General features: G+C 52.3%; 1 protein-coding gene across 1 annotated transcript in view; it reads left to right on the top strand.

Annotated features, from left to right (window-relative positions):
- The window catches only part of MGAT5B (alpha-1,6-mannosylglycoprotein 6-beta-N-acetylglucosaminyltransferase B), a 70,420-nt gene extending 63,399 nt beyond the window's left edge, over positions 1-7,021 (top strand). The window contains exons 15-17 of the mRNA XM_041409218.1: positions 4,509-4,583; positions 5,011-5,285; positions 6,374-7,021. Of these exons, the coding sequence (XP_041265152.1) occupies positions 4,509-4,583; positions 5,011-5,285; positions 6,374-6,572 (549 nt within the window). The 3' untranslated portion in view covers positions 6,573-7,021. The remainder of the gene's footprint in view (positions 1-4,508; positions 4,584-5,010; positions 5,286-6,373) is intronic.
- The last annotated feature ends 12,429 nt before the right edge of the window (positions 7,022-19,450 follow it).

Here is a 19,450-nt window from a genome sequence, read left to right as displayed (position 1 = left end):
TGACTGGATGTGCACCAGGTCATTTAGGTGCTTAATGGTCTGGTTAAAAATTAAAGAACTAAAAAGGATTTCAGGGAAAGGGTTTGTGGCATGATGGGCACTGGGCAGGAGGAGCTGGTGTCCAGAGCTGGGCACTCACTGGAGTGTGCAGCTGCTGTGCCCATCCCTGGTTTGCCCAAACCAAGCTCCTGTCTCAGCTCCTCTCCCCATTCCCACTGTCAGGAAAATTAACCCACAAACACCAGAGGTTTATGTCCAAAAAGCAGACAGAGGAGTCCTTTTACTTTATTAAAATAAAGGGCGAGGCCATGGGGCGTTCCCCTGGGGTCTCTCCAATTTTTAGAGGACGCAGCCTACTTTTTATCCCAATTTCTCTCCCTCTTTCCCCATTGGCTGAGATATTTGAGAAGTACAGACTTCCTGAAATTCCTGATACCGAAGAGTTCCCTCTAATGTACAACACTCCCATTTAATTTTTAATTCTTATGGAATTAAGATTCCCCTCTAATTACAACACTCCCATTTAATTTTTAATTCTTATGGAATTTATGTTTTTTCCCCATTGTTTCTTTCATCTTTCAATATCCATATTGAAATATTTATCAGCAAACCTGCAGTTTATTTGTAAAAGCAAATATCATTTTCCATTCATCAATCTGTGGAATCCTTCCCATTGTTTCTTTTATCTCCCAGTGCTGGTTTTATCCACCAGCAGACCCACAGCTTGTTTGTAAAGACAAATCAGGACCCCCACTCTGTAGTGCCCTCCCACAAAGCACCCCAGCCTCTGGAATTACCCGCAGCTGCTGAAAATCCTAAATTTGCCTCAGATGAACCCCTCCAGTCACTGAGGCCTCATTTACATTGTGACACGAAGTCACTCCGGAGAGGAGGGATTCCTTCCCACCAAGGAGTTAATCCACACCTCACCTCTCTGGGGTTTTGAAGACATTGTAAAAATCCTCCCAGAGCAGAGCAGGGAGTGAGTGTGAATAACTTACAGCAGCCTTTATTCCCCCTACCACCTTTTTCATCTTTTAAATAGAAAGGTCTGCTTTATTAGAGATGCTGTCAAGGCAATTAAGCCTAAAAATTGACCTACCTTACAGGTTTAAAAGCCTTATTATGGGTTTTGGCTCCAGGAGTCCATGGGTATCTTGTCTTTAAAATACTGTTTGTTACAGCAGGAATTGAAAACAAGGGCATTAGCAGGAGGAGCAGCAGAAAGATGGTAGCTGGGCAATTTAGTGTTCCTGTTCCCAGCCAGTTACTGGAGTTCAGAGAAATTATTTTACTGACTGCTTTTTTTTTTTTTTTCCCCAAAGGCAAAATGGGGTGTTCTGTTATTGGAATATCTAATAAATTTGTCTGTGTTTCAGAATAACCACTATCAATTTAATTTTTTTTCTGTCAAAACATTTCATTTCAAAATTACTGGAATGAAATACTATGGTTTTGTTTCCCATCTGCCTGTCTTTGTTTGGAAATACCCTGCCAATTTATTGAAAGGAATGCTGGATCTGAAATGATGCATTTCCCTTTGCTTCACTAACTCAGACAGATTGAACCTGAAACACAACATTTTCCCCCTCCCTGATGGGTGAAAACATTGATTGAAAATTGAAAACTGACCTGAAATTGATTTTATTTAGGGATTTTTTTGTTGTCATATGACCGAAAAATCACATATCCCAGAGATGTTTTGCATCTTCTAGGCCAGAACTGAGTAAGACATTTTTGGGGCTATGGCATCTTGTGGGAAAAGTGTCTCTGCCATCAGGTGGGAGCCGAGCTGGGGACCAGGGACTGGGAACCTGTCTGGGAATTTGGGAGCTGGTTGATGAACCTGGCTGGAATTCTGGTGTGGTCGAGCTGACAACAAGCTTTGGTCCTAGGGGGATTTGCTGATTCTCAGCAAAATTTCAGTGTCACTGCAGCCACCCCAGTTTCTCCTGCTGCAGCTTGGGGCAGGCTGTGCCATCCCAGAGCTCCTGCTGGGCTGGCAGAGCTCCCCAGGCACAGGGCTGGCTGCTGGCTGTGTGCAAACAGAGTTGGGATGCAGCCGGCGTCCCTCCCAACCTAGTTCTGCCTGAAAGAAACTTCTTCCTTCTGGAGGCAGAGCTGAATCATGCCTGGGACGTGGCTTGGGTTTGCAATCTGTGGTTTTTTTCCCCCAAGAACAGCCCTTGTGCTGCCCTCTCTCATCCTTTTGGAGGTGGCACCCGTTCCAGGTCACCCTCCAGCTGCTGGGCAGGGTTTTTTGGCAGGCTGTGTCTCTGCCATTCATCTCACTGGGAGTAGTTCTGGGTTCCCCTGATGGTTTGCATCCCTGAACTATTTATGAGGAAGATTAAAACCAGGCAAGCACCAAACCCCTCTACCCCAGAGATCAAATCTCAGCACAGGGACAGGGGGCAGAGAGACAAATGGTGTCCCTTTGGAACAGGGGATGCTGGAGGCTTGTCCCAGTGATGGATTCTGTCTGTTATCTTGGGGTTAGAGGCTGGAGAAGGAGAGAGGTTTGCAAGCACCACCATTTTCTGGGCCTTCAGCTTTTCCCATTGTCAAAACCAGTCCTCACACAAGCAATTTAATAGACCCAATATTCTGGTGTAGTGAAGGGAGAAGGCTTCATTATATTAAAGTCAAACATACAGGACTATAATGGAAAATTATACATTTCAGATTATGCCTGAAAGAGTGGCACATTAAACATCACAGTGAAAATAGCTGGTTAAAATGTTCCAGCCTGCTGTTACGTGCCAGCACAGAATTGCATTATTTTTCTACTTATTTGTCTGATGACGTTCAGATTTTTTTTCCACCCTGCTTTCTTTTCCTTTTGAATGAAGGAGACTTCATCCTCCCTTCCAGCTGGAGACTCTAAATGCAGGGTTCTCATGGTGGCATCCCCTTGGGACACCAGTGACTCCCTGCTTGGCTGATGGAGAGAGCACTGGGGCTGGGAAGCTCTCCCACCTGAGGAAAGGATGGCAAAGTCCATCTTACCTACCCCTCCGTTCCCTCCCATGCCATCCCGTGCATCATTCTGCAGTGGGATGTGGTGATCCCTACCTCAGAACCCCCCTCCTCCTCCTCCTCCTCCTCTCTCCCAGGGCTCTGGGGACGTGAGGAGTGCCATTAACAACGTGGCTGTTGAGAAGAGGCCGAGCCTGTCAGATTTTAATTAAACAATTATCTTCTCGAAATTGGCATTTTCTCAGTCCTGAGTGTACGAGCTGAATCCTAACAAAACCTGGAGAGGGGAGCAGAGGGAAGTGAGAGCCTTTGGGGTTCCCCTGAGAGGGAGAGGAGCTGAAGGAGCAGGAGCTGCACTGGGCTCCTGATGCCCAGGGATCCCCCTGGGAGCCTGTGGAGAGGTGGGATTGCACCTGCAGCATCACCTCTGGATACATGTGCAGGCACAAGGAGGGTTTGTGTGATGTGCTGCAGCGTTTTGGGGGATGGGGCTGTTTCTGGAATTGTCTGCACTATGCCTGGAAAAGGGGGTGCTGGGAAAAGCCCCCCCATGAAGGCAGTGGTGAGATGAGACTGAGCACTGGTGATGCTGAGCAAGGGGAGGTTTGTCTCCTCCAAACTGATCCCGGGCAGCCCCAGCCTGGCTCTGAAACTGAGACAGGCAATTTTGCTTTCAGAGGACTCTGCCCCAGTTAGCTGAGAGCCCATCAGGAATTCAGAGGCAGGATTGGTGCCTGTCACTGTGTCAGCCCTGATTAGCGTGCACATCTGTAATTAGATGAAGCAGCTGTGATTTCCAGCCTGGCTGAGATCTCAGGTGGGATATTTATGGCAGGGAAATGCTTAGAGGGTTCTCAGCAGACTGAGCCTTTGAGCTTGGTTTTGACAGGTACTTCAAAAGGAAATAGCTATTTTGGAGGTGCAGAGCTCAGCAAGTAGAATCAGCAGTGTTTTCTGGATTAATTATCTTTGGGTGGTTTTGCTTATAATCCTCCTGAATAAAGCTCTGCAGAGATACACCAGGGGGAGAGAGGTCCCAGGACTGGCACCAACCTCCTGCACCTCATGTAACATCTCTCTGGAAAAATAAGTGAGTGTGGAAAAATATGCCTTCCCAGGGCAGAAAGCTCCTTAAATATATATATATTTTTTAAGATTGCTCCTCCCTTGCCCACAGCTATATTGTGTTTTATGGGCTGGAACCGTTCATGCTGTAGTTTGAAGTGACCAGTTGGATGAAAACTGATTTGATTGTATAACTTACTAAAAGTGGAGAAAAGGGAGATTAAAGTGGAACAGGGATGATTTCATTTTCACCAGTAGGTTGAACCCAAAGTACTCCTCTCTCTTTATCACCTTATGGCTTGTGAGGTTTCTCCAGCCCTAGGATTCTTCCCTGCTTTCTTTGGTGGACAGACACGAGTTGTGGGCTTTGGTGGGTGGGAGAGCCATGCCCAAGGTTCTGATGTCTCAGGGACAGGGCAAGCTGTCCCCACCTGCTGCCTGTGCCCTGCTCTTGCCCTTCACAGGTGGACCCTTACCTGCCTTACGAGTACACTTGCGAGGGGATGCTGGAGCGGATCCATGCCTACATTCAGCACCAGGTTGGGGAGAATCCCTGTCCTCCCTGGGGAGCCATCTCTGTCCTCATGGCCAGCTTTCCCTCTTCTCCCTGGGGAGCATCCCTCTTCTCCCTTGGGCATTGTGCAGCCAGTAGTGCCCTAATTGCAGAGAGCACCAGGAGATGGGGCTGGGGGAGGTTTGTCATGGGCCAAAGGTGCTGGGGGTTGCTGGAGGACACGTGGGGGTGCTGGGGCTGGGTCAGGGCCTTTCTGCTGCAGAGAATAAGGCAGCACTGGGAGAAGAAGAGGTGAGAGAAGCAGAAGTTCATCCCCCACGGCACGAGATGCCATCTGTGCATGCAGGTGACCTCAAAGTCATCATCCCAAGTGTCCTCCTGTCCCACCAGCAGCCTCCTTTCCCCACTGTTAAAATCTCACGGCGCTGACCCATTATCTTCTCTGCCACCAGGATTTCTGCACCACGTCATCTCTTCCTCCATCTCCCAAGACCAAGAGTCCTGCTATGCAAAGCCCTCCGAGCCCGCTGGCCCTGTCCCCCAATTCCACCCACCTGGTGTGGTCCCCCAGTGCTGGGGGGGCTCCCCAGGCGTGGCCCCCGGTGGCCTCGCTGCAGGTGTGGGTGTCGGAGCCCCAGCACACGTGCACGGAGACGTGCCGGCGGCACGGGCTGGTCTGCGAGCCCACCTTCTTCAGGTTCCTCAACAAGGAGGAGGTGTTTCTCCAGTGAGTCGGGGCCTTCTCGGGGAGTTTGTGGGGGGCCACCAGCCAGACAATATTCCCTTTGCTCCCCCCACCCCCTGCACCCATTTTCCTCATGTTGCCCCTCCCAAAATCCCAGTGATGAGCCCTCATGCCCAAGGCAGTGCAGGCAGGGCCCAGCTTCACTCTTCAGCAGGCAACAACAGCGTTTCCAGGCATGGTTCTGCCTCTTTCCAACCCCATTCCTCTCCACCTCCCGCATGCTCTCTCCTTTTAAATGTCTCTCTCTATAAAACTGCATTTTGAACACGCAGTGGTGAAGTTTTAATAGAGTATAAATCTGCCACCGGGCTCTGTGCTGCTCTCTGGGCAATTTAAATGCGAGCGTTGCCGGAGCTGTCACGCTGGTCAGGCAGGCGCCGCGTGTCCCGCTGACATTTTTATGTGATAAATTACAGCTGGGGCCTGGCTTTCACTCTTTCCCCCTGCACGTCCTCCTCCAGACCTTAAAATGAGCTGGCTCAGGGACTCGTCAGTAGAGAAGGGTTGGTGGGAGGGCAGTGTCAGTGCTGCTGTTCCATCTGGCAGAGGAGGGGTGTTAAAATCCACACTGGGCATTTCTGCTGCTCCTCGGGGCTTTTGCTGATGCCCACCTCAGTTTTGTGGCTAATCCCAGCTAACAGGGAGCATGTGGGCATTCCCTGACCCCCTGTCCCTTCCAGGGAATGTTGTCTGCAGTAGGAGGTGTCCATGGAGACAGGTCATGACCATGGAGAGAGCTGTTGGTCAGCAAGGGGCTGTAAGAGAGCCATTGAACTTCATGAGCTGGAAGGGACCCACAAGGACCAACGAGTCCAACTCTTAAGATTTGGGTGGGGTTTTGTGGGAGATTCTGAGCCATCTGTGGGTCGGGGCGATCTCTGGGCTGCAGAATTGAGTTGCCAGGGTCTCCCCTTCCTGCGTGGCATGTTGGACTGTAACAAGCCCTCACGTGTAGCCAAGGGCTGGCAAACCCAGATCAGCAAAGCAACCTCCCCAGGAAGGACAAAACCCCTTCAATGACCCCCTCGGTGGCCGCTCACCTGCCCTGACCACCTTGCCTTGGCCCCCAGGCTCAGCATCGCGTGCGACAGCACCGAGTACGAGATGAACCATCTGTACCCCGCGGTGGCCGAGAACGTCCGCGAGTGCTACCTCCAGAAGGAGCCGCTGCTCTTCAGCTGCGCCGGCCACCACGCCAAGTACCGGCGCCTCTGCCCCTGCCGCGACTTCCGCCAAGGACAGGTGGCTCTGTGCAGGGACTGCTTGTGACACGGCGTCCCCACCGCCTTTGTGGCTCCGGGTGGCTTCTCCTCAGAACTCCGCAACGGCCAAGGAGATGGGACAGGTCCCTCCCGGCGGGTGAGCCGGGGCTGTCAGACTCTAGGGCTGTTTCCTGTCAGACTCTGGGGCTGTTTCCTGTCAGACTCTGGGGGCTGTTTCATCCACCAGCCAGCTGTGAATGACCACGTCCTGAACTTTGGAGTAATTTTCTTCCCGAGGAGCATCGTCCGACCGCATCCGAACCCACCTGGACCTGGTGGCGCTGGGATGGGGTGGTGGGGAGAGAGGGGCAGGGGACACCCTTCCCCTCCTCTGGCGATGGGACAAGCCACCAGCAGACTGCAGTTTCAGGGTTTTCATCTTCTTCAAGCATCCCGAGTTGTTTTATTTATTGATTTTTTTAACCCTCCCCCTGACAAGTGGTAAATTAAAGGGGAATCCACACCCAGCCCTTCTGTGGGAGTTCTTGGGCAGAGCTGCATTGCGGGTGGGACAGGGGTGATGCTGGTGGCTGTTGTGGGTGTGGAGCCGGGGGAGGACAAAGCACAAGGAGAGTGGCTGGGTTAGAATGGGCACATTGGGGACTGCCCCCCTGGTAGCCCCAGGAAGAACCAGCATGGGCTGGACAGTGGTGGGAGGGGGCTGGGGTGGGCTCCAGGGAAAGCTGCTGGTCCCCAGGCAGGACAGAGGTGCCCAAAGTGATCCCCCCCAGCCTCCAGGCTGCTCTTCACCCTGCTGGGCCATGCACAGAGCTGAACATCCCCCCAGGAATGGCTGGAGTTGGAGGTGAGGGCACAGGGGCTGCTCGGGGCTCTGGTGAGTGGGCAGAGGGGAGGATGTGCTGCAGCACATAAGGGAATTCCTGGAGGGCAGAGCAGCTGAAGAGCAACATCCTGGCTCTGTGTGCCCCAGATGTTCCCAGCATAGCAAGAGGTGAGCTCCAAGCAACCATCTTCCTAGAACTCTTTGCTTCTTCAACTTTCCTTGGTGCTGTTCCTCTTGCTTTGGGGGTGGTTTCCCCCCCACTGCCGATGTGTCCCCTCCTGGCATGTCCCCTGGCTGCCTTGGTGCTGGTTGGGGTGACCTGGTTTATTTTTGTAGGGTTGCTCACCAGGGCAAGGTGTTGCTGTAAGGTTGGTGCTGAGCCCTGCTGCTGTTTGTAAGGTTGAATGGGGAGATTCCTGCAAACCATAAAACATGTGGCTGGAAAATCAGGGGCTGGAAACTCCTTCTCAGCCCTTCCCTGCATGGAATCGCTCCTGGCCTGGCTGGTGAGGGAGGCTGGTGGGGTGGCAGCCTGACCTGGCACTGTCACTGCAGGATCCTGGTGGAATTGTCCCCTCTGCCTCCAGTGACTGATGGAGAGCAGTGGCAGGATGAGCGCAGGAGGTTGCCCTGGAGCTGTGCCACACCCCTGGCACCTTCAGCCTGTCCTCCCCGTGCCAGGTTTTGGGAGAAACTCCCATTCCTTCAGCTGAGCTGCAGCATCAGGCAGAGCCCAGCCACCCTCTGTGTCCCTGCTGTGTCACTACGGGGTGCTGTGTGACCATGGGGTGCTGTGCCCTCTGGGCACCCCCCATGTGAGCCTGGCCACATCCTGCCCTGGCTGAGCTGGAGACACTGCTCTTATCCCAGAGCAATTTATCATCTTCAGCTCCCAACTGCGTGGGCAGCCTCCATCCTGCCTGTGACGCCAGCCCAGGGGAAGGATTGATTAAGTAATTTTTGTGTCTTGCAGCCGGTGTGTGTCTAAACAAAAGCAGCACAAGCCTCTCTTTGCAGAGCTGGGCAGCAACACTTCTCCACAGCACCTTTCATCTCTGCCTCAAAACATCCCCTGGCAGACTGCTGCCAGTGCTGGGTGGGCAGGAGCTAGCCTGGGAGAGGCACGGGGGGTCTGCCAGCAGGAATCACCAGCAGTTCACTTCCCAGCATTGTAAAAACCAAATAAAACCGGATTTTATAGGAGATCTAAGCAAGTTTTAAAGACCAAGAGGCTCGGGATGCCTCGTGAGGCAGCGCTTGTTACACATCAGCTCCCTGGGCAGCTTTTTCCACAGTTTCTGCTCAGCTGCTTTTAAAATAGCCTTCACCTTTCAGCAGTGCAGCGCTGCCTCCCACTGCAGAGAGCCCCAATTATCCCCTGGCAGGAGAATTTTTCTCCAGGCTGAAATAAAAGGTGGCTGTCTCACCTTCGCTGCTGTCATGGGAAATAATGATCTGCCTGGAACCTGGCTGGATCTCAAGTCAGCCTGGAAATGTGGCTGAGTGGGGCTCTGCTATTGCCTGTCAGGTCTCTGCCCCATTAGTGGGCACCGAGTCCTGCTCAGGGAAAAAGCTTCTCCTTTGGCCTGTTGGTGGTGGAGCATCACTTGTGGATGTTGGATACAGCAGGGACCAGAGTGTGGGTGCTGGGGCAGCCCCTCCTGCCCCATCCCACATGCCTTGCTCTGTAAAATCCCTTGGTGGGGCAAGCTGGGGGCTGGGCTGCTTTGGGAATGCCAGTGCTGGGTTTTAGCATCACTTTTAGGTGCAGAATTGGCATAAAAATATTTGTAATGTGGTGGGTGGCTGTGTGTGTGTGCTAGGGGCACAGTGGCACCCTGATGTGGAGGTGGCACCAAGGAATGGAGCTGCTGGTGTGGGACAGAAGGGACTTTGTCATCTGGAAATGCTTTTCTGTGCCCAGGCTGTGCCTGGTGATCACTGGGGCATCCCAGCTGCCTTCCCAAGCTCTTCCTGAGCCTGGTCTCCAGCCTGGTCTCCCTGACCAGGAAACATTTCCATTTGGAAGGGAGAGCTGAGGATGCAAACATCAAATTCACAATTATAAAGCAGGAGCACAAAAGAGGTTTGAAGGGAAGCAGAGCCACTGCCATACGAAAGTGTTTCTAATTCCCACAGCTAATTGCAAAGAATAAATCCCCAGTGGGGAGGGGGAAATGGTGTCCAAACTGAGAATAAACCCAAACGAAATGGAATGAGGAGTTGTCAGCTGCACTCTCCGATGCTGCTGGCTGGGACAGTTTGTTTAACAGCCCGAGTGGGTTCATGGGGGGCCCCTGGGGTCCCCTCAGGGTGGGGTTGAACCTTTTGATTTTCAGATTTCTGGTGGCACCACCCAGCAGAGCCTCCTGGAATGTCTCGGATTTTTTTCCTAACCTGTTTTCTGGCAGCTGTGAAACCAGGACAGGCGTGTCAAAAGAATGATATTGTTCTGGAAATCCATTTTCCTTACCTAGAAATGAAGCCGGGGGCGATTTATGTTTCTGAGCCTCACTCTTCTTCTAAATAATTCCACCCAGAACTTTCTTTATGGAGTTGATTTGGGTTTTTTTTCCTCCCTATTTTTAATGTCGCTGGCACCAAACCCTTTCCCTGCCAGTGCAGTGGGGGGAGGATGGGTGGTCCCTGCCCTGTGTCCCCTCTCAGCATCCCGGGCACCTCTATTGTAAATGCAGGGCTACTGACAAGGGGAAAGAATGATGCATGTGACTCCATGTTCTCAGAAGGCTAATTTATCACTTTATTATACTATATTATATTAAAGAATACTACACTATACTAAAGAATACGAAAAGGATACTTACTGAAGGCTAAAAAGATAATAATGAAACTCGTGGCTCTTTCCAGAGCCCTGACACAGCTTGGCCCTGATTGACCAAAGAGTCAAAACAACTCACAGCAGAATGCAGTGAAACAATCACCTGTGGGTAAACAATCTCCAAACACATTCCACATGGGCACAACACAGGAGAAGCAAATGAGGTAAGACTTGTTTTCCTTTTTCTGAGGCTTCTCAGCTTCCCAGGAGCAAAACCCTGGGTGAAGGGATCATGCTCAGGGACTGTGAATGCCACATCCCTTTCCTGCAGCAGCTCCTGCCCCGTGGAGCCAGCCCAGAGCAGGATCGGGGCTGGGAATCGCAGCTGGGGAACTCTCGGGGCTGCTCCGCTCTTATCTCAGCCTTTATGAGCAAACGGTTCCAGCAGCTCTTCCCTCCCAATCCTCCGCTTCTCAGCGCCTGGGTAAAGCGGCAAATCGCATCCCCGACGTGCACAGGCCGGGCAGCAGAAAGCCATTTGTTTCCCCTAACGGGTTTATCAGCAGATCAGGGAGCTGCTGAAGATGTAAGCACGGCGGTTATTTCCCCAGGTGATGGATCTCGCTGCCACACAGCCCCGGGAGCCTGGCAGGGATGGCTGATGGACCCTGCTGCCTCATGCATCTCAAGGTCTCACTTTAATTGAGTCCTGTCTCCCTGATGGCAGGGTTTTTCCTACTTTTTTTTACCTTTTTTTTTTTTTTTTTTTAATATTAGTTTTCCCCCTTTAGGATGACTTTCCCAAAATAAACGAATGCCTTTAATCTCCTGTCCCCTTCCCTCATCTTCCTGTCCCCTTCCCTCATCTCTCCCTCCCTGTGGCAAATCCAGAGCTGTGAAGAAAGTGAACAAATTGAAAATCTGTCCTCAGACTCGCTGGGTGAAAAGAGCAGCAAAATCTTCTGCCTTTTTTTTCTTTCTCTTTCATTCTTTCTTTTATTATCTTGTAGAAGGGACATGGACTGGGGGTGAAAGTCCTTTTCAGAGCTGTGGGGCTGAGCACTCCCGTTTTTATCAGCTCCAGCAGTGGTGCCCAGCCACACTCATTGTGGCTCGTTAGTGGAAAGCCATTAAAACTCGGGATCGATGTTTTCTCGGGAGAGATAAGGCCCATTCCGTATCATTCCCGGAGGCAGGCAGAGAAAGACCAAGAGCCACCCAGGGAGCAGAAATGCTGAGGGAGCAGCTCCTCCTGCCAGTGCCTGAGGAGGGGACAGGATGGGACATCCCCCAGCCAGGGAGGGGGGCAGCTGGGCCAGGACCCAGCCCTCAGCATCCTCTGGAGAGGGGGGAAATTAAATTTGGGGAGGATGGGGAGAGAGGGGAATGTCTGGGGGGATTTGGTGGCTCTGTGAGGTTTGGCCTCCAGCCAGGGCTGCTTGGCACAGGTGCCACTGCTGCCTGCAAAGGGCATCAGGAGGGCAAAAATAAATGAATGAATGAAGTGTCCATTCCCAAGCCCTGGCTGCTGGCTCTGGAATGCCAGAGGAAAGGGGCTGGTGGGTGTCCCCATCTCCTCTCCATCTCTCAGAGGGCTCCCACCACCCTTCACCCTCTGGAACTGGGGTTCCAGCAGAGACCAGTGAGAAACAGGAGAGAAGTTTGTTTTTAGTGTTAGAGAGAGCTGCCAGAGGTATCAGCTTCTCTCTAAATATAAACCAGAAAACAGGAAATAACGATCTGTCCTAATTTAGTGCCTTTCATCTAAGGATTCAAAGCATCTGACAGCATCACCAAGAAGATGGGAAGACTTTGCAACCTGCATGGAAATGCAGCCACTCCAGAGCTTTGTATGCAGAGCATTTCATTTTCATTTTGTGCTGAATGTTGCATTGCAACCCCTCATCCCAGCCCAAATTCCTACCCAAATTCCCCCAGTTTGCCATCATTGGAACTGGGACCTGGAAGTTCAGCCTGGCAATGAGTGATGTTCTTGCAGCTTGACACTGTGCACAGCTGGCTCAGAGCGTGGAGGAGTGTTTATTTAATGAAATAATTGAATTAATTAATTTTCAGGAGAGTGCTGAGAAAAATAATAGGGAGCTCCAGCAGCTCTGCCAGCTGTCTGGCTGTGTGCAGCAGTGGGAGCAGGGCAGGGTCTGTACATGGAACAGGGAGCACAGCAGGCCTGGACAGTGCTGGGACAGATGGGAATCACAGAATCATGGGATGGTTTGGCTTGGATGCTTTAAAGCTCATCTCATTCCAACCTCTGCCACAGGCAGGACACTTTCCACTGTCCCAGGTTGCTCCAAACCCTGTCCCACCTGGCCTTGGACACTGCCAGGGATGGGGCAGCCACAGCTTCTCTAGGCACCCTGTGCCAGGGCATCCCCACCCTCACTATAAATACTTTTTTCCTTGTATTCAGTCTGAAATGACCTTGTTTTGGTTTAAAACCATCACCTCTTGTCTTGCCACAACAGCCCCTGCTAAAAAGTCTGTTCCCATCTCTGTTATCAGCTCCCTTCAGGCCCTGGCACACCAGGATTTCCTTGCATGGTTTGCTCTGGAAACAAAGGGGATCCAGGCTCGTGTGTGGGGGTTTTACATCCCCTGGCTCTGGAAGCAAATTCCCCAAGGAACGGCAAAGGTGTGCTGGGATGCTCCCACAGCAGCTTCCTGAGCAGGAGAGGGGGGCAGGGAAGAGGCACCACCAGATTTACCTGCAAGGTTCTCCAACCACCAGCCCCTCAGGGCATCAGCAAGAAGATGTCCCCAGGCTCCTGTGACATTCCTGTCCCTCTGCAAAACTCACACTGAGGTCTGAGCCCTCTTGGTTCCTGTCCCCACCCTTTGCCATCTCTGCTTCTGGGTCAGGCAGTGGCTGGGTGCTAAAGTGGAGCCCCTCTGGCTGTCACCAGCAGTGCCACCACAATCTCTGTGTCACCACACAGCAGTGCCACCACAATCTCTGTGTCACCACACAGCGGTGACAGTCCTCTGCCCCTCCAGGTGTGGCCAGGCTGGGACTGGGCTTGGGAGCAAGAAGTTCATAAAAGAAAAGTGGGAGGCAACAGATTTCCACACATAATTAACTCGCCAAATGAATCCCAATTAGGAGCTGTAATTGGGGTTATAATGGTTAATCATCTTTCCCCCACAGCTGCACTATCTCCCTTAACTGCATCACAAAGGGGAGAACGTGTCCACGACACCAGAGCTGCCACCCAGGCGTCCCCTGGGGGTGGGGATGGGGTCTGGTCCCTCGACCTGCTGCTCCCCAGGGCGGGGGACAGGTGGGGGGACACCCCTGTGTGACCCAGTGTCCCCTGAGTTTCATCAGCAGCGCTTTTTCGAGAGCGCTGCGAATTTGGCTGCTGGAGCTCCTGTTTGAGCAGGTTCCTACCAGAAAACCAAAGGGCAGGGACATTTCAGGGACTTCCCCACTGCTGCTTGGTGCTGCAAGGAGCCTGACTCAGAGCATCTGCTTGTCCTCCTTTTTCTGGGCATGGGAACCAAGCAGTGCCAGGTGGCCTCAGCAGGGATATGGAGCAGCCCTTTCCTCCTGCTTTGCTCTGGATCACACGAGGGGCTCTGGACCCCTCTGATCCCAGGGGCAGCTCAGGATTGTGCCCAGCCCTGCCTCCAAACCCTCCTTGTTTCACTCCTGCTCCCTAAATCCCACCACCAAAACCCCTAAATCTCTTCCCAGCACCCTTCTCCTGCTCATGAAGCTGCTGTGGGAGCATCCCAGCACACCTTTGCTGTTCCCTTGGGGAATTTGCTTCCAGAGCCATAGGATGTAAAATCCCCACACCTGCCTGGCTCCTCCTTGGGCACTGGGAAAGATTCTGCCAATGCTCTCCTGAAAACTGGCCAGGAGGCTGAATGATGAACTCCTGGAGAGGCTTCTCCCCAAGGGCTGGCTGTCAGCGTGGCCACAAGGGAATCCTGGATGCCCAGGGTCCTGGATGCATCTGAGCAGCCAGACAAAGCTCCATTAAATACACCAGAAAGGGCAAATTCACTGACAAAATCACACTGCCAACATTCAGCAGCACAGAAAATAGAGGATTATGCTCCTTACATTTGGCTCAGCGTCATCCAAAACTGCAGAGAATTGTGCACCACAGACGTCGGGGTTATCTTCCTTAGAAGCCTGCTCTGCTGCAGAGGAATGCTTCTTCTCTTCCTCCTCCTCCTCCCCCTCCTCTGGCCGCCCCAGCACAGGCAGAGCCTTCTCACCTGCCCACCCCCATCTCCTCCATCGCCCACCAGGGGCTCAGCCGGTTTTGCAGCTGCTATTTTGGCTGGGTGTTTTTGTTGTAAGTGTTGTTGAACAGGAAAAATAAAAAAAACTCGAGGCCCCCGGTGGTATTTTTAGTCCCGTATTGGTGACTGGCTCAAAAGCCTCAGCAGGACTGTAAAATAAAATTAATCTGCATCTGCCGTGCGTCACTTTTACAAAGCTTGTCTCCTTCTGCTACCACGGGGATGGTTTGCAACCCTCAGCTTGGGAGAGAGCCAAGTACCTGCCAGGCAGCCCCAGAACACAGGCAGCACCGGGGAGCCAGCAGGGATGGGCTGAGGGACGGGCAGAGGGAAGGAAATTGGATTTTCCTGGAATTTTCAGGAAGGCTGTGCCTCACCCAGCTGCTCAGGTACCCCCGGGCTCTGTCCGTGCAGGTGGAGTGAGCTGCACTGCTTGTACTGGTTTGCTGGCAGGGCAGAGTGCTGGGAGAGACTGGGGGAAACGGGGGGATCTGCTGGGAGGCCCTGGTAGTGCCCCACTGTCACTGTGATATTTTCTGAAAAATCCCTTTCCTAGGATTCTTTTTTTTTTTTTTTCTGGGAAGCTGAGAAGTCTCAGAAAAGAATGAAAACAATAATTATCGGATTGTTTTAGAATGTGGTTTGGACATTGTTTACCAACAGGTGCATGTTTGATTGGTTCCATGTGAATTGTTTTAACTTAATGACCAATCACCATCAACTGTGTCGGACTCTGAGGAGTCAGTCTCGAGTTTTTATTATTCATTCTTAAATGAATAATGAATCTTAAACCTTCTGATGTATCCTTTCTCTATCTTCAGTATAGTTTTAGTACAGTTTTTCTCTCTTCAGCCCACGCTGTTTGTGCTCTTGGGCTGAGATTTGGATCATTTGTCCTTGGTGCCCAGCTGGAGCAGGAATTGTTTTGTGTCCCTGCTCTGTGCACAGAGCTCACCATCCCCTGATGTGAACCCAGACCCACACACTAAAGCAGCACAGAATCTGAAAAATATAAAAGCCAAACCTGAGGCATCAGTGGCACAGCTCTGGCTGGCACAGGTGGGCTGGGGGGTCCAAGGGTCACCTGCCCAACACCCCCAGCAGCTCTGTGTCCTTTCCCCTCTTTTCCCCCACATCCAGCAGCTGGCAGAGGCTGGATCCTCCATGTGCAGGTTTGAGCACCTCCCCAGGGCTGGTGGTTCTGCAGCCTGCCCACTCCCCCATTCCATGGCCATGGAAAGCCCCTCTGGCATTCCAGCCCTTTCTTTTCTGCTGTGGCCCTGCCTGGTCAGACGCAGCACTGGCCGTGTCCCTTTCCTGGGGTGGGAGGATGCCCTGGCATGGGGCAATTCCCCCACCCCACACATGTTGTGGTGCACCAGTTTTCTTCACAGACAAGCCCTGCAGGGCCAGCAGATGTTCTGGCTGCAAATCCCAAGGCTGTCTCCCCTTGGGATGGGATGAATTGATGGCAAAGGGATGGGAGCTCATGAGAGCTAGGGGAGGGAGGAGAGGAGGTTTCCTCACAGCTGTGCTACTAAAAACACCTTTCTGCCCTTATTCCCCATTCCCAGGGGTCTGGGCACAGTAGGATGGGGCCAGCCTGGCCTCCAGCCAGCCCATTCCATGGTGCAGGAAGGCTGGGAGCACCTGGAGCCTCCGAAGTGTTGTTAGAGGTGAGATTTGGGCTGTGCTACTGTGGGTGGGGGGCTCTGGCGTGACCCTGGCTGCAGGAGCAGGGATGGCTGTGGGCTCTGAGGCTCCTCTGGGAGTTGAAATCTCCACCCTTGTGCCCTGAGGGGAGGCTTGGGGGTGCTGACAGCCACAGGGTGATGGTTTGGGGCCTCTCTCCTCAGGGAGGCAGCCTGGGCTGGGCAGGGCTGGTGGCCCGGAGCCCCAGGTTTTGGGGGTAGGTTGAGGGGCTGTGCCCCCCCAGAGCTGGGCTGGTGCCCAAGAGCTCAGCTTGCCCTTGCTGGGGCTGAACACAGCTCTCATGTTCACTGTAACCTCGGGATGCCCTTTAATTTTTAATGCTTCAATAAAACAGTAATTACAAACACTGGAATTGGTGTTTTTTCAGCAGAAAGTATTAACTTCCCAGGGTTTAATTATTCAACAGAAATTAAGGAGAGTGGGGCTGGATCCTGCTGGCACTCTTGGCTTTTCCTGGTCCCCATCTGTTTTGCAGGGAGGAGGGCTGGGGGCAGGATGGAGCCCATCTCTGGTGTGTCAGGGCTCCCCAGTGCCTTAAAAACCCAGGGCAGAGCTGTAGGGGGACACCAATGGGCTGGGCTGGGTCAGGATGGGGAGAGCTCCGGGGGAAAGAAGGAATCCCCCTCTCAATGGCTCCTTCTCTGTCCCCTGCAGGGTTTCCAGCCAAGGCAGGGCAGGGTCGGAGCTCTCTGGGAGGTTGGTGCCTGCTGGGATCTGAATTGATGCCACTGGGGTGTGTGCATTGACCCCAGCGGGGATCCTGGGGCAGGAGGTGACACTATCACCCAGTGCCTGCCCCCCTCCCCTGACCAGGAGCTCCCAGTCTTTGTTTTCTGGAGTTTTCCACAGCCTGGCTTTGCTCTGAGTTCCCTGGGAAGGTTTCAGTCTGGCTTTTAATCACTGTGCTCCAGCATGGTGTGGTTTAAAGCACCTGTGATGGGAAGGGTCTGGGGAGACCAGGAGAGCTCCCAGGAAATGCTGAAATGCAGCAAAGCGGGGTTTTGGCAGAGCCTGGGGATTTGGGCTGGCTGATTTTGGACCCCACCCTGCACGGGGCAGCAGTGGGGTTGGGAAAACCTCCATGGAGGAAGGCAAAAGTTGGGGGTGGGGGGAAACAGGAATAAAATATTCCCTGTGAGTGAGCGGAGGGGATCTGGGGGTGTCCTTGTGCTGGGATGGGACCTGTTGGGGTTTTCCAGGTCCTTGCACCCACATCTCACACCTCAGTGTGTTTCCACACCCACAAAGCCCCTTTTCTGTATAGGGCACCCTTGGCATTATCCCACCCTGGGCCACAGGGTGGTGGGCTGCAGGAGCTGGTGCTGGATGGGGGTTTAGGGACCCACGTCAGCTGGAAAAGCAAGTTGTTCTTGTAAATATTAGCAGTTTTAACTGCAATAACCTCATTGGTGAGCAAACCTGTCTGCAGTGAGATGGAGAGGTGGGAATGGCTTTGTCAGGGCTGGGGGATGAGCTGAAGTGAGTGGGGTGGGGATGATGGCTCTGCTGATGAGGTGCTGGGGATGGGGAAGGAACGTGGGCTCATTTGCAAGGGAAATGAAATTATCACCTGCTCTGTCTGCTGTCCTCACACCCCGGAGCCTGATGAGCTGTGCCTGGAGGGGGCTGGAGGTGGCCGTGAGAGCACCCCGGGGTGGGGGCCCTCTGCAGACCCGTGATGTGTCTGGGGTGATCCCCTGCCCTCCCCGAGGGGTCTGGGGTGACCCACTGCCCATGGGGTGGCCTTGTTGTCCCCTTGGCCACTGCTCTGCTCAGAGCATCACCAGGATCTGCTCTGCTGTATTTAGGGCAGGTCACAGCAGTGAATGGGGTCAGTCCCTCCTGGAAGAGGGGTGCAGGTGATGCTGATCCAGGGGGATCTCCACTGGAGCAGTCAATCCTGGTGATGCCCGGGGGTCTCATGTCGATGTGTTTGTGGGTCCCAGGACAAGGGAAGAGATGAATCTGACTCTGTATTTCTTAGAAGGATGATATTATATTACATTATATTATATTACATTACATTACATTTTTATATTATATTTTTATATTATATTATATATTATTATCATATACCATATCATTTAATTTCATCTTAGATAATCTTATATCATATTATATCATATTAAAAAGTGCTATACTAAAGCTATAATAAACTATATAGAGAAAAGAATACCTCAGAAAGCTAGGAAAGGAATGAATAATAAAAACTCTGACTGCTCAGAGCCTCGACACAGCTGGACCCTGACTGGTCATCAAGTAAAAACAATTCACATGAGACCAATCACAGATGCACTTGTTGGTAAACCATCTCCAGACACATTCCACAGCCATCAGATAGTTATTGTCTACATTTCTTTTCTGAGGTTTCTCAGGAGAAAATCCTAGCCAAGGATCTTCATAAAGTATCACAGTGACAGTCTGACACTGTGCTGTCACACAGGTTCCTGTCCCCAGGTGGGTCTCATCACGTGGGATGGTGGCTTTGGCATGTGCTGGGAATGGGGGGATTCTGCCCGTGGTGGGACCCAGTAGGACCTTCCCTGGGCGTGCTGCTCTGCCACAATGCAAATATTGTCCCATTCCCATCCCATCAGTGCTTCCCAGATGGGAACACAACCCTCTGTTTCTCAGGGTGGTGTCTGCTGGCCTGGAAAGAGAGGGAATTGGGCTTGGAAGGGGAGGGGGGAGCAGGGAGAGGAGGCTGAGCTGCCTCACTTGATGAGCTGCGGCCTGGTGAGAGTTCACAGCTCTGTCACCAATCATTTGGGGCGTTTTATTCAGCTCTAACTTTGATTTAACTTCACTAGATTATAAAGAACTAAAAGTCATTCCAAGGCACTTCACTCAGAGGGGAAAAAAAAAAAAAAGCCAGAACGGGTAGTTTGATGTTGTCAGAATGATTTTCCACTCCTTCAAAATAATCTCACAAAACTGACCCAGATTTTACAAGGCACTCCAACTTTCAAAGTCCTGCCTGCCTGTGCAGGAGATAGGTCTGTAAAATATATATATATAATTTTTTTTCTCTCAGTAATTTCACAGAACCTGTGCCTTCCTTCATTCCTGGGGGATCCCTAAAGCCATGATGCTTTGTGGGAAACACGATCCAGCCTCGTGGCTCATCCCAGAGCTGAAAGCTGCTGTGATGCTCCCAGGAGTGAGGTGAGATGCTGCAGAGTGGGAAGAATGGAAAACCCCAGGTCACAGCGGGGGTGACAGCAATGCCCTGCCCCAGCTGCCTTGTGGAAGAGCCTGTCCTTGCTTTTTGGGCAGCTCAGGCTGACTCAGGTGTGGGTGGAGATGAGCAGAGGGTGAACAGTAATTGGTGACC

The sequence above is a fragment of the Onychostruthus taczanowskii genome, unplaced genomic scaffold (genome assembly GCF_017590055.1).
Source record: "Onychostruthus taczanowskii isolate IOZ18803 unplaced genomic scaffold, ASM1759005v1 scaffold30, whole genome shotgun sequence".
Taxonomy (NCBI): domain Eukaryota; kingdom Metazoa; phylum Chordata; class Aves; order Passeriformes; family Passeridae; genus Onychostruthus; species Onychostruthus taczanowskii.
Note: the sequence above shows the minus strand (reverse complement) of the source record. Positions and strands in the feature narration are given on the sequence as shown.